This window comes from Octopus bimaculoides, chromosome 4, assembly GCF_046866305.1.
Source record: "Octopus bimaculoides isolate indiv1 chromosome 4, ASM4686630v1, whole genome shotgun sequence".
Classification (NCBI taxonomy): domain Eukaryota; kingdom Metazoa; phylum Mollusca; class Cephalopoda; order Octopoda; family Octopodidae; genus Octopus; species Octopus bimaculoides.
Window position 1 is genome coordinate 124,226,941 of NC_142931.1, and position 13,261 is coordinate 124,240,201.

The 13,261-nt window shown below is 36.1% G+C and overlaps 1 protein-coding gene across 12 annotated transcripts in view; it reads left to right on the top strand.

The window, feature by feature from the left end:
* The window catches only part of LOC149136220 (uncharacterized), an 86,124-nt gene that overhangs the window by 27,507 nt on the left and 45,356 nt on the right, over positions 1 to 13,261 (top strand). For 10 of the 12 annotated variants that reach the window (XM_089351399.1, XM_089351405.1, XM_089351401.1 and 7 more), the window contains 2 exons: positions 2,371 to 2,436; positions 5,303 to 12,079. In XM_089351399.1, the coding sequence (XP_089207525.1) occupies positions 2,371 to 2,436; positions 5,303 to 12,079 (6,843 nt within the window). The remainder of the gene's footprint in view (positions 1 to 2,370; positions 2,437 to 5,302; positions 12,080 to 13,261) is intronic. The other 2 variants (XM_089351400.1, XM_089351403.1) reach the window with 1 other exon arrangement.

A 13,261-nucleotide genomic window follows, 5' to 3' on the forward strand; every position in this document is an offset into this window, starting at 1 on the left:
CTCAGTCTCTTACTTTTAATCCCTTCAGAATTAGCAAGTACCAGTAATATCCTTGGGTTGAAAAGAAAAGACAAAATTGAAACTGAGCCTTTTTAACTGAGAAATATTGGTCTTGATCTTTAGAAATCATTGAAATTATTATTATTATTATTATTATTATTATCCATTGCTTGCTTTGTGCCTGGAATATTGAGTGTTGTCATTGCCTTGTTTCTTTTTCACTGAATAATTTATTTTTAATTTCTGTTTTCATTTTTTACAGTTTTTTTTTCAAATCTTATTTTTCAAATTTTTTGTTTACTTTCTATGTTGTTTTTCTTTGTGGTGTCCTTGGATCCAGTTTCCTTCTTGTCTTGATCTGATGCTTTGTGTTGAAACACCTGAATATGCACACACACACACACTTCACTGTCAAAAGCTTGATGTTATGGTTTCTTCTATCAATGCAAATATCAACTGTATAATAACTATCAACTATTTAAGGGCAGTGACTAAGCTAAAATTGGTAGAGTGATGGACAAATAAATTATTCTTACCTTTTCTCTGTAGGGCATATTAGAGAAGGACATGGCTGAGTAGTTTAGAAGCTAGCTACCCAACCATATGGCCTCTGGTTCAGTCTTTCTGTGCAGCACTTTTGGCATGTGTCTTCTACTATAGCCCTGGACCAACTGAAGCTTTGTGAGTGCAATTGGTAAACAGGAAAAGCCAATCATATATGTATGTAGTGCCACATGGAGGCAGTGACTGAGACCTTTGGCAATATACCATGCTTGGGAAAACCTGTCAAGCCAAGTGAAATCATAGTTGTGGCTGATGCTGGTGTTATGTAACTGGTATGTAAAAAGCACCCACTACACTCTTGGAGTGGTTGATGTTAGAAAGGGCATCCAGCTGTAGAAATCATGCCAAATCAGATTGGAACCTGGTGAAGCTCCCCCAGCTTACCAGTTTTCAGTCAAACCATCCAACCCATGCCAGCATGGAAAACGTATGTTAAATGGTGCTGCTGTTTGTCCTTGTCTTGACATCATGTTATGGTTGTAAGCAAGCATCACCTTCATACAAGGGATATTGGTCGTTTGCAGTCTTCTGTAGAAAATTTGGGAGGAGCATGCAGCTGTAGAAAAATCTGCATCCACAAATTCTGTCTGACCCATGCATGTATGGAAAAGTGGGCATTAAATTATTATGATGATATATGTGTGTGTGTGTGTTACATATATAGATTTTTGTCCAGGGAGGTATGCATCTCTTTGGACATAAATCTATTTACCTCACTTATCTACCCAACTGGCTATCCAGTGACCTGACAACTTGGTTACTCCTCTGTGTCTTGCTAGGGCTGAGCAATTGTGTATTGTTCACAAAGTACAAGACACATTTTGTCTAGTAGTTGCAGCTGCCACTTGATGTAGACCTAATAGCTGTTTATGGATATTTTGAACTATTCGTGTTGCATTTCCATAGATTTATGCAACAGTTTTATTCCTATTATCATCATACTTAGTTGCATTGTATTAGTAGCAGCCCCTTGCATAGAGATTAGTATCTCAGTAACAGGTCTGTATCTAAACAATAACAGCATCTTTATACATAAACAGTACCAAGTTCTCCATAGAGATCAGTATTGCCACAATAACAGCCCTTCTATGCAGGTCAGTTTGTCAGCAGTACAATGCCAAACAGATTACATTAATTTAAAAGATAGTGATGTGTGGTTCTCTCTTCTCAAGCTCTTTCTGTCTGTCTTTCTCCATTTCCTTTTCTTCAAAAAAATCACAGAAAACAACAAAACAAACTCAGTTCTATATTAAAATCTAGTAGTTATTCTGATTTTAAAAATCTAGGAATAATTTGGTGTTCAACAATATTTTTTTTTTAAATTTACAGAAATTTATAGAACATTGGATTAATATTCCTGATCAGAGTTTCAACCTTGAAACATAAAATCAAAACTGAGATCCAGTTTTTTAAATAAAAATGAACTGGGTTTCTTTTGAAAATTGTTTTTTGTTTTTGAAGTTTTTCATCTCATATATTCCTAAATACCACCATAAAAAGAAAAAACCTGCTAAAACTAAATAACTGATTGTTTCTATTTTGTACATTTTTTTTTTTTAGCAACTGACCTCTTTTTCCCTTCTTGTCATCTAAACAGTTTTTGGTCTTCCAGTGGGTGTTTTTAACAGTTTTTATTGCACATTGATTTATTTTTTTAATTCTGTATCACTTTCACATGTGTATGTGCGTATTGTATCACTTTTTATTCTTTACCTCCCTGCTGTTGTTTGGTATTTGTTTTCGGGTTTTCATTCATCTGTGTATTTCTATTTAAGTTGGTGTATTGACAAAACCCTTCTCTACTAGCAGGTCAAGAGCCAACCACCACGACCACCACCACAGTGTCTTCTGAAGGCCATGGGGAAGAATCAGGTAATGTTGAAACCTCTTGATGCTATGCTATGCTGTTTGTTGCATCTAGCCATCTAAATGTTTCACGTAAACAGATTTTGTTTTATCCCCACATATTTTTATCATTATAATTATAATTATTTTTGTCTTTTTTTGCCTCATTGTTTGCTACAGTTGATCAATGCTTTTTGTATATGACCATTTATTCAACATTACACACACATGCACATATATGTATTGATATGTACATATGTGTAAGAGAGAATGATTATGTAAAACAATATAGAGAATACATAAATTAATTCAATACAAAAAAAATGCTATATTTTTTTTAACCTTGATTAAAATATTTGTAGAGTTATCTCAAACAACATATTGGTCTAACATTAAAAGAATAAAGATTGTGATTTTGACCTATGGGTTGCACACTCATTCATTTTCTATGATTCTCTAAGGCCCCACTCCATGGAAATTTCAATCTTTCCTTTGTTACAACCCATATGTTTTCTCTCTCTCTCTCTCTCTCTCTCTCTCTCTCTGAGTTTTAACTCTCCAATTCATCTCAGAGCCAAACTAAATATTCATTATGCATTTATACTTCTACTGGTTACTGTCATTCAACTACAGCCATGATAGTGCCTCTGTCTTCAGGGGTTTTAGTCAATTATACTGACCCCAGTACTTCAATCTGGTACTTTTGTTATCGATCTCTATTTGTTGAATTTAGTTTTTGTTTAGTTTTTTTTTTTCACACAAAAGGATACAACCCAATGCCCATATTTATACCAATTAACACGGATACATATATGCACACACATACACACACTGGCTTTAGCACAGTTCGTGCCTACCAAATTCTAATCACATTGCTTTGAACAACCTAAGTCTATAAGACTTGTCACTAGCCCAAGGTGCTGCACAGTAGGATCAAAGTTGGAGCCATACACATATAAACACAAATATACATATATATATATATATGTGTGTGTGTGTGTGTGTGTGTGTGTGTGTAGATATATATATATATATATATACATAGAGAGAGAGAGAGAGAGAGAGAGAGGTTATGAGAGCCAGAGGTTTCAGGTAATGCTGAGTAAGTGCAATGGATAAACCATACTTAGGCTCCAAGTTTGGTGATTATGCAAATAAGGGGTCTAACGTAGGTCATATATCAGCGTGTGAATATAAGGATTTAATTTTCGTAATGAGATAAAAATATACACAGCCTTGGATTTTTATCTCATTATGAAAAGTAAATCCTTATATATATATATATATATATATATATATATATATATATGTGCACATACAGACACTAATTCTATATTGTTCATGGTACTGTTTTCTGAAGGAAAATAGAAAATTCATCAGCATGTTAATAACCAACGATGATTTTAGAACACTTTGTGATTTTTTTTTTTGTGTTTGGTTTTTTTATTCCACCCTTACTGTTGCTAATATCCCAAAGTGCATGAATGCAGTAATGCAAGATTTTCTTGATTTACAATTATCCTGCTCCACTGAAGAACTGAAGCTAGTTCAAGACTTTCATCATCCTCATTTGATATAATTTTATTTTCCCATTTAAACATCCCAGTGTCTGCTGTTTTGTTTTTTTGTTTGTTTGTTTTGTTTTTTTTTAATGGTTGTTGTCAATACCCTTACAACATTTTCCTTTTCACCTTTATATATCTTAGTTAATCCAGTAAATCCCTGCTGCCATCAGTTATTCTTATTTATCCATCATATCTGCACTGTGTATGTTTTCTCGTTTATTTCTTCAATATTTTGTTTATTTATATATATATTAATGTTTTTATTTGTTTCTCATTTTATTTTGATTTCTTCCAATTAAGGCTGTCTTATTCCCAGTCTGCACTGTGAAGCTTGTTTTTACTGCTATACATGTGATATAAAGTATTGCATATATTTTATAAATATATATATGTATGTATATATACATATACATGTGTATATGTATGTATATATATACATATACAAATATATATATATATATATATATATAAACTTGATAATCTTGTGTTATCGTGATATTCTTGTATGTTTATTATTAAATGTTTAGAGTATTCTGGAATGATATACCCATAAAAAAAAGAGTGATCTTCATTTGTTTTGTTTACCAAAATAGTTTCTTTGAGGCCTGAAGATCTGATCCTTTTTCAATACCTATAACTTAAATTCTTAAATTACTTTCTATTTACATTGACTCCTTCAAAATTCCTATTTACTAATTTTTACATTAGTAAATACTTTAAACCATAAGTTGGCATCAACTAAGTAATTTATACATCATATTCTTTTAGAAATTTCTAATTTTTACTGTTTCACTTGAAAGATTTTTGGTATATCCAGGGTTCTCATTGCATTAATGGTAATTAATAATTCTGATCAGAACATTTCATCATTAACCAGGTTAAAATGAACTTTTAATTAACTCTGATTTTTTTTTTCCCCCATTATTTAATCTTCTTAACTCTTTATTAATTATAATCCAGCATTTGCAATTTAAATTTATATACATATACTCTCACACATTGTTACACACAGATACAGAAAAACATACACAAATACATATAAATGTATGCATAAAATATGTATCTCTGTGTGTATGGTTTTTTTTTTTTTTGTAATGTTCCATTTTCTCGATAATTCCTTTACAATAACTAATGTGTATTATTTAAAGTAAAAGTCTGTAAACCTTTTCCTTCTAATAACATTTCCAATTTACTCATCTTGAAATCTCTCCTTTTTAATGCTTGCATTTCGGATTGCTGTCGGATTTTTTTTTTTTTTTTTACCTACCTTTAATTATAAAACAAACAAAAACAAAACTATTGACAAAAAAAAAAAAAACCCTTGATAGATGATGAGAGTGAGGGTAAAACAAGATCAGTCGCTTCTATTATTCAAATGTTTGAGCAAACATCTGACACTGCTTTGCAAAGTTCGGCTACAGACATTGTTCGTGAAGTCCAGAAATCAGCACAGGCAACGTTACGCAAAGAATCTAAAGAATTCACAAAGCAAGACTCTTCTGAGTGGGTTGTTATTGACAACAGCGATCTTGATGGCTTTGATGCAGAAAAGTTGCCATCAGCCAATGGTACTTATGTTGAAACAGAAGATTCTGCTCCAAAGGTAGAAGAATGGGTAAAAGTCTCTGCTGTCAAAGAGAAATTTGAAGACAAAATTAAGAATGGCTCCATGTCTGAAAAAACTATTATACGTGAAGCTACCAAAGTTCATACAAGTACTTTAGCAAAACATAAAGCTTCAGAGAAAGCTGATGATATTGATCAACCTTACGGTGTCCCAGAACCGCCCGACGCCCACTTTAAGACTCCTTCAGATGATGAAAATCTTGATTTTTCTGAGAAATTGAAAATGTTTACTGGTAAACATGCCCAAAATTATTATGTCACAACTCAAGCTGATGAGTTATTAAGCTCCGATGAAGAAACACCAGACACTACCTCTAAAGGAAGTGAAAGGTCATACCAAACTGCATCTGAAACGAGTGAAATCCGATCTGAAACTGTAAAAGTGTCTTCTGCAGGAGAGCAAAAAAGTGAAGTCATTGAAGAACGACGCGAAAGCACTTCATCACTGATTGCTAAGTTTGAAGAAGTTACAAATCGTGAAAAGTCATTAAAGAAAGAGGATAGCAAAGAGACAGTACAAAAAGAAGTGACAAAATCTTGGAAAACTGATTCTTCTCAAAGTGCAGTCCAGGAGGAAAAGGAAAGTCACGTATTCCAAGAGAAAAAAGAAAGCATTTCTTCAGAAAGCGAAACTCCTGATTTGAAGGAAGTTCACAAAGATAGTAAAGAAACTGTATCATCAGTTGAGAAGAGCTTCAAGACTGAAACAACAGAAATGAAACAGAAAGTAGAATATTCTGTAGATGATGGCAAAGTAAAAGAGATCTTCACTTCTGAAGATAGCCAAATTTTATCATCTAAGACTTTGGACAAAACCATATCCTCACTCGATAAAGATATCTCACCAGAACTTAAGGATAAATCACCTTCACCAGAACCTCAGCTGAAATCACATTTACCTGAGGCTAAGGAGAAAACTCCCTCACCAGAGCCCCAACTTAAGTCTCCTTCACCAAAACCTAAAGAGAAATCTCCTTCACCAGAACCTAAGGAGAAATCTCCTTCACCACAACCTAAAGATAAATCTCCTTCACCAAAACCTAAAGATAAATCTCCTTCACCTCTTCAGCTAAAGTCAAAGTCTCCCTCACCAGAACCTAAAGAAAAGACCCCATCACCACCTCACGTGAAATCAAAGTCTCCCTCACCACCTCACCTAAAGTCAAAGTCTCCCTCACCAGAACCTAAAGATAAGTCTCCCTCACCATCTCACCTAAAGTCAAAGTCCCCTTCACCAGAACTTAAAGATAAGTCTCCTTCACCAAAGTTACAACTTAAGTCTTCTTCACCAAAACCTAAAGATAAGACTCCCTCTCCACCTCACCTCAAGTCAAAGTCCCCCTCACCACCTCACCTAAAGTCAAAATCTCCCTCGCCCGAACCTAAAGATAAGTCTCCCTCACCACTTCAGTTAAAGTCAAAATCTCCCTCACCAGAAATCAAAGACAAGTCTCCTTCACCACTCCACCTTAAGTCAAAGAGTCCTTCACCAGATCTGAAAGAGAAGACTCCCTCTCCACCTCACCTCAAGTCAAAGTCCCCTTCACCATCTCACCTAAAGTCAAAATCTCCCTCGCCCGAACCTAAAGATAAGTCTCCCTCACCACTTCAGTTAAAATCAAAATCTCCCTCGCCTGAACCTAAAGATAAGTCTCCCTCACCACTTCGGTTAAAGTCAAAGTCTCCCTCACCAGAACCTAAAGACAAGTCTCTTTCACCACTCCACCTTAAGTCAAAGAGTCCTTCACCAGAACTTAAAGAGAAGACTCCATCACCACTTCGCCTAAAGTCAAAATCTCCCTCACCAGAACCTAAATCAAAGACTCCCTCACCACTTCAAAAGTCAAAGTCTCCTTCACCGGACCCTAAAGATAAGGCCCCTTCACCACTTCACCTGAAGTCAAAGAGTCCGTCACCAGAACTTAAAGGGAAGACTCCATCACCACCCCACCTAAAGTCAAAGTCTCCCTCACCAGACCTTAAAGATAAGTCTCCCTCCCCACTTCACCTAAAGTCAAAGCTTCCCTCACCACCTCACCTGAAGTCAAAGTCTCCCTCACCAGAATCTAAAGGGAAGACTCCCTCACCAGAGCCTAAAGAGAAAACTCCATCACCACCACACATAAAGTCAAAGTCCCCATCACCAGAACCTAAAGCTAAGTCCCCCTCTCCACCACGTCTGAAATCAAAGTCTCCCTCACCAGAACCTAAAGAGAAGATTCTCTCACCAGAACCTCAACTCAAGTCTCCTTCACCAGAACCACAGCTGAAAGCACCTTCCCCAGAGCCTCAGGCCTCTGAAATTTGTCCTAAGCCCTATGATGAAGAAGATTTTGAAATTATTGAGCAGGAGGAAATTTTGGAAGCCAAGATTTCCTTAGAGCGCCAGACACCGTTCGAACCAGCTGCTATTGATCTTTCATCAACTGACAAGGTTTGTCCTCCAAAAGAACACGGAGCTGAGCCACCAGATGATGGCCTTCAGACACAACTAGAAGAAGAACCTCACAAAGATACTGATTATGAAATCTCAAGGAGAGAAGTTTTTTTAGAAAAGGAATCTCGCAGTTTCTATACATCGAAACCCGAGCCATCTAAAGACATAATCTCAAGCAAATTAGTTGACAAGGATGTGCACACCATTGTCTCCACAACCTCTATCAAGGAAGTGTCAACAACCATCTCTGAACACACAACCAAAGTAATTGAAGATGAAGATAAGGAAAGCACAACTATATCTAGTGAGGAAGATTTTCTTTCAAAAAACGAGATGCGATCTCCTGTATGTGATGACATACAGGAGAGTAAAGTAGTAGAAAGTGTACCTGCTGACAGTGTTAAGGTTTCACCTGTGGAGCAGAAAATTACTAGAAAATCATCGTCTGGTGAACTGTTTGAGATCTCTCGACAGGAAGAAAAAATGATTATAGACTCTCCAGAGAAACTAGAAATTCATGACTGGCAGACTTCAGCACCAGAAGCTACTGAACGATTTGACAGACAGGCTGAATCTATGTCTGATGAGAGTTTAGTAGAGGTTCAGCTGGATGCTTTAAAGGAAGATATTAGAGAAAAAGTGCTTGAAGAAACCCAAGAAAGATCTGTCAGAAGATTACAACAATTACAGGATGTTTCAGATGAGGAATCAGATGAAATATTTACTCACACTGATCAAAGAACAAAAGAGGAATTCACTGAGAGGTCATATGAAGACTCCAAGAAAAAGGCATCCTCAACAGAGTCCCCGGGATTATCACCAACAGCAGACCATCTTAAAAAAGATCTGGGTGACCGAACAGAGATAACTTATGAATTCCCTGTACAAGAAGACTTATCATCAGATGAAGGATCCAAAGGTAGTTCTCTAGATTTGTTCCTGACACATGAAAAGAGCTGTCAGGAGGAAGAAGAACACTATACCTCACACAAAGATCAACCCTCCGTTACTCATGAACGACAGGTTTCCACAGTAACATCAGAATATAAAACATCAAGTACATCTGAAATGATAGAAGAAAGTGTCAGCAAAGAAGAGAAATCTGTGTATCCAAGTAAAATTTCCCAAGAATACCGTGTGGAAGATGAGCAGGATATGACATCTGATGAGGAAACATCTGAAGAAATCCATGAAACTGATACCTCAAAGAAAACAGCACCTCAGTTTAGTTCCATTCTGTCAGAGGAAGCTACTTATTTTGAAATCAGCAGGCGAGAGCAGTTCATGACTGTTGGCTCACCTGAAAAAATTGAATTTAAAACACCGGCCAAAAGCGATGGTCTTAGTTTTAGTGCCGATCCTTTTTTAGTATCTAGTGCCTTGGCACATGAAACATCGGTGGAGAATATTAGAAGCATTCCCAAAGCGGAATCTCCCCTTACTGAGCAATCTCCAAAACATGTAGCCAAGGATGACACTTCTGACCGAACTGAGGAGAAATATTCTGTTGATCTTGCTGCTTTACAAGCAGAGGCAGATGCTAAGTTTAAAGAAACTTCGCCTCATGACTTCCAAGAAGAGAAATATCTGTCCAGTGATGATGAGAGCGATGTTGATGATCATGATGATGTTGACATAATGACAGAAATGGATTATATGTCTAAATCTCAGAGTATAGATGTCACAGATGAAATGGAGAAAAGATCTGAAGATATTACAGATAGTGGCTTTAAAAGTGGAGCAGATGATGATCTATCAAGGAGGAGTACTGACAAAGATCAAGTAGACTTTACAAAACCATTTCCTTTTCAAACATCAGAGGAACAACTTGTTAAAGAAGAGATCTCTAACAAAGAAGTAAGGAATGAGAGTTTCAAACAAGAAACTCGAGTCCAAGAAACTACAGTTCATGAAGGATCTATTGAGGAACGTAAAGTTCTTGATGACATAACTCCCAGCAAATTCACATCAGAATCAAAGATTATTGAAGATGTCAAAGTAAAGAGATCAGAAACTGCAACAACAGAGGAGAGTACAACCCGATCGACCACTGTTGGTGATGAAATTCAATCAATCAAAGATGAAACTCGTTCAGTGAAACAAAAAGATGTAGAGTCTGAAAGTAAAAGAGAACAGGCAACTGTAGAAGATGAGTTTCAAAAGGAAACAACTGAAGAATTAACAACAAAAGATGCGCTCAAAATGCATAGTGAACTGACTGAAGGGAAATCTGAGACTTTTGAAGAAGATGGCACCAAGATAGAAATAAGTCAAGAAAAGTCATCTGTATGTGATAAGTCATTTGAAGAAGAGATTGAGAAACAACAGTATGAAAAACAATCAAAAGATGGAGAAATTCAGAAAATTGAAGATTTGGAACAGAAACTGACTGAAAAAGATTCTAAACTGGAAATTGTCACTGATACTGTCAGCAGAGAAGATGATTTCCAAAAAGAAATTAAAAAAGAAGTAGCTGTAAAGGATGAGTCCAAGCTGAGCATGACAATCACTGATGACTTGATGGAAATTGATAAAACAGACAAAAAGTTCAAATCTCAAACATCTGAAATTGAGGAGAATGTACAACATGAAGACACTTTCCACAAAGAAGTTGTTGAATTAAAAGAACCTGAAACAGCTAGAGTTCTTGAAGTAATTGAAGGAGAAGATTCTGGGGGTGAGAGCGACCATTCTTTCATTGAACATAGTGATGAGGAGAATGAGCAAATAGAAGCTTTAACAAGGAGTGGTCATTTAATGAGCTCAACAAGAATGGAAGATCTCGTTGAAGAAGAAATTGATGAGACTGAAGTTGAAGACCAATTTATTGACAGACGAGAATATTTTGAATATCAACAAAGGGACACGATTGACTTCAGAATTGTTCATAGAAATGGTGGGCCTGATTTTAATACCACCGATAGGTTTCCGCCTTTACACCCAGACAAAGATGTAACACCAGTTCTGAAAGGTACATTGAAAGACAGTGATATCCCTTCAAAGAGCCAACAACCTGTTCAACCCCAAGAAGATCAGATTCCTTTTTTAGGGAAACAGGAAACAGTCCAGGAAATAACCGACACTAAAACCAGCACATTGACCAATGAGAAATCAACTATTGGACAGAGTACTGGGCTGTTTCCATCTGAATCTCTAAAAGAAACCGAGAAAGTGTCACACAAGATCGCTACTGAAAAAGTGAATTTTACTGAAGATTTCACTTCATACAACTCCCACATAACTGATGACTATACGAATTACTCTTCTGACTTCTCCTCTTATCACCGTGATGGAAGTGGTTTGGGTACCCGTAACATCCTTGTCCCATCTTCTTCCACCGAAGCACAGGAACGTTCAGCTACTCCCAGTGCAAGCGATGATGACAGTTCTGGTGAGTACTATTCAAGTGAGCGCATAAAAAAACTGAGGGTAATTGATCAAATGACTGAGAGTATTGAGTACCCATTAAAAGACAAGACAGACAAAGACTCCAATGGCAGACCACTGTCACCCACTGAATACACACTCATGACTGAATCTCAATTGGAACTTCATGAGGCACTTCAGTCTGTGGTTGATGATCAAGACATAATGACTCAGTCAATGATCGAGTCCCATGAATCATTGACCCAATCAATGATTGACCCGATGACACAATCCCAAATCGGAGAAGAGTTCAGACGTTCTCTTGATTCACAGTCTGACATTGATGGTAGAACGAGTATCGATGCATCACAACAGATGTTCATTGACCAAAGCAGAGAAGCCGAACTTGAACAAGAAGAAGACTTCGTTGAATCTGACCTGAAAAAGGGTGAAGAGAGACCACCGTCCCCATCAGAATTCACACTATTAACATCCCTTGAGCAGGAAGAACTTGCCAAAGCTCTTGGGTTACAGGATAATGGTTTAACAGCAGTTGAGATTGAAGATGAGTATGAATCAGTAAATAAAGACCGAGATGAAACTAGTCAACAGCTTGCTCAACAGCCATCCGCTACCACACGAGATGATCAGTTCACCACAGATGCTGATCTAAAAGGTATATTTCACTTTGATTCTATTTGTTAGTTAGGTACCATATTGCAGTAATCTTAAATGATAACAAACAAACAGACACACACACATACACAAACAGTTTTACACTTGCTCTCCAATCAGAAATGTTATTAGTAAAGAAACAATCATCATCATTATTATTATTATTATTATTATTATTATTATTATTATTATTATTATTATTATTATTGCAAGCTGGCAGAATTGTTAGCATGCCAGACATAATGCTTAGTGGCATTTCATTCAGCTTTACATTCCGAGTTCAAATTCTGCTGAGGTCAACTTTGCCTTTCATCCTTTTGAGATTGATAAAATAAGTACCAGTTGAGCACTGGGGTCGATGTAATCGACTAGCCCTCTCCCTAAAAATTTCAGACCCTGTGCCTATAGTTATTATTATTATAATTTGACTTTCATACTGGAGAGTAGCCACATAGTCTTCATTGTGATTTTCAATCATTATCATTATTATTGTTATTGTTGTTGTTGTTGTTGTTGTTATTATTGATGAGTGCCACAAAGCGTAGTCTAGACATAAATTTTCTGTGAACCTAGACAGTGACCCAGTCTCAATACTTTGTTGTAAACATATCATGTACATTCTTTTACTAGTTTCAGCTAGTAAGCAGTAGCCCTGTTGGGACATTGCCACTCTGTCACTATCGCTTTTTAGAGAGGCATGACTATCACAGCTTCTCATTTCTCCTTCCTTTACAATTTTAGATTTAATATCTGCCATAAAAAAAAAGAAACCATTATTTTTAGTATTGTTAACATTGTGGAGACTAGTGGCAGTTAAAATTTCAACAAATAAATTTTAAATGTCTCATCTCAATTTTTATCCTTAGTTGGAGCTTATTTTAAGTTGGCAATATCCTTTTGAAAAACATAAACAGCACAACTTCCAATTACTCTTCCCAATCTCCATCCTATAAATTTCTAGTTTTGTTTATAAATTGGGAAGTGTGTTCAGACTTTGTCTTGGAGACTGTCTCCACAAAGTTGAACCACCTATTGACTACACTATACAGAGATGAGCCACTCTCAGGATAAGATTAAAGTTTCAGAGGATTATATTTTTAGTAAATGCTCTGTTTTGAAATATATGTAAAATATAGATAGTGAAGTAATGACAAGATAAAGCTGATAAAGTGTAGTTCCACAG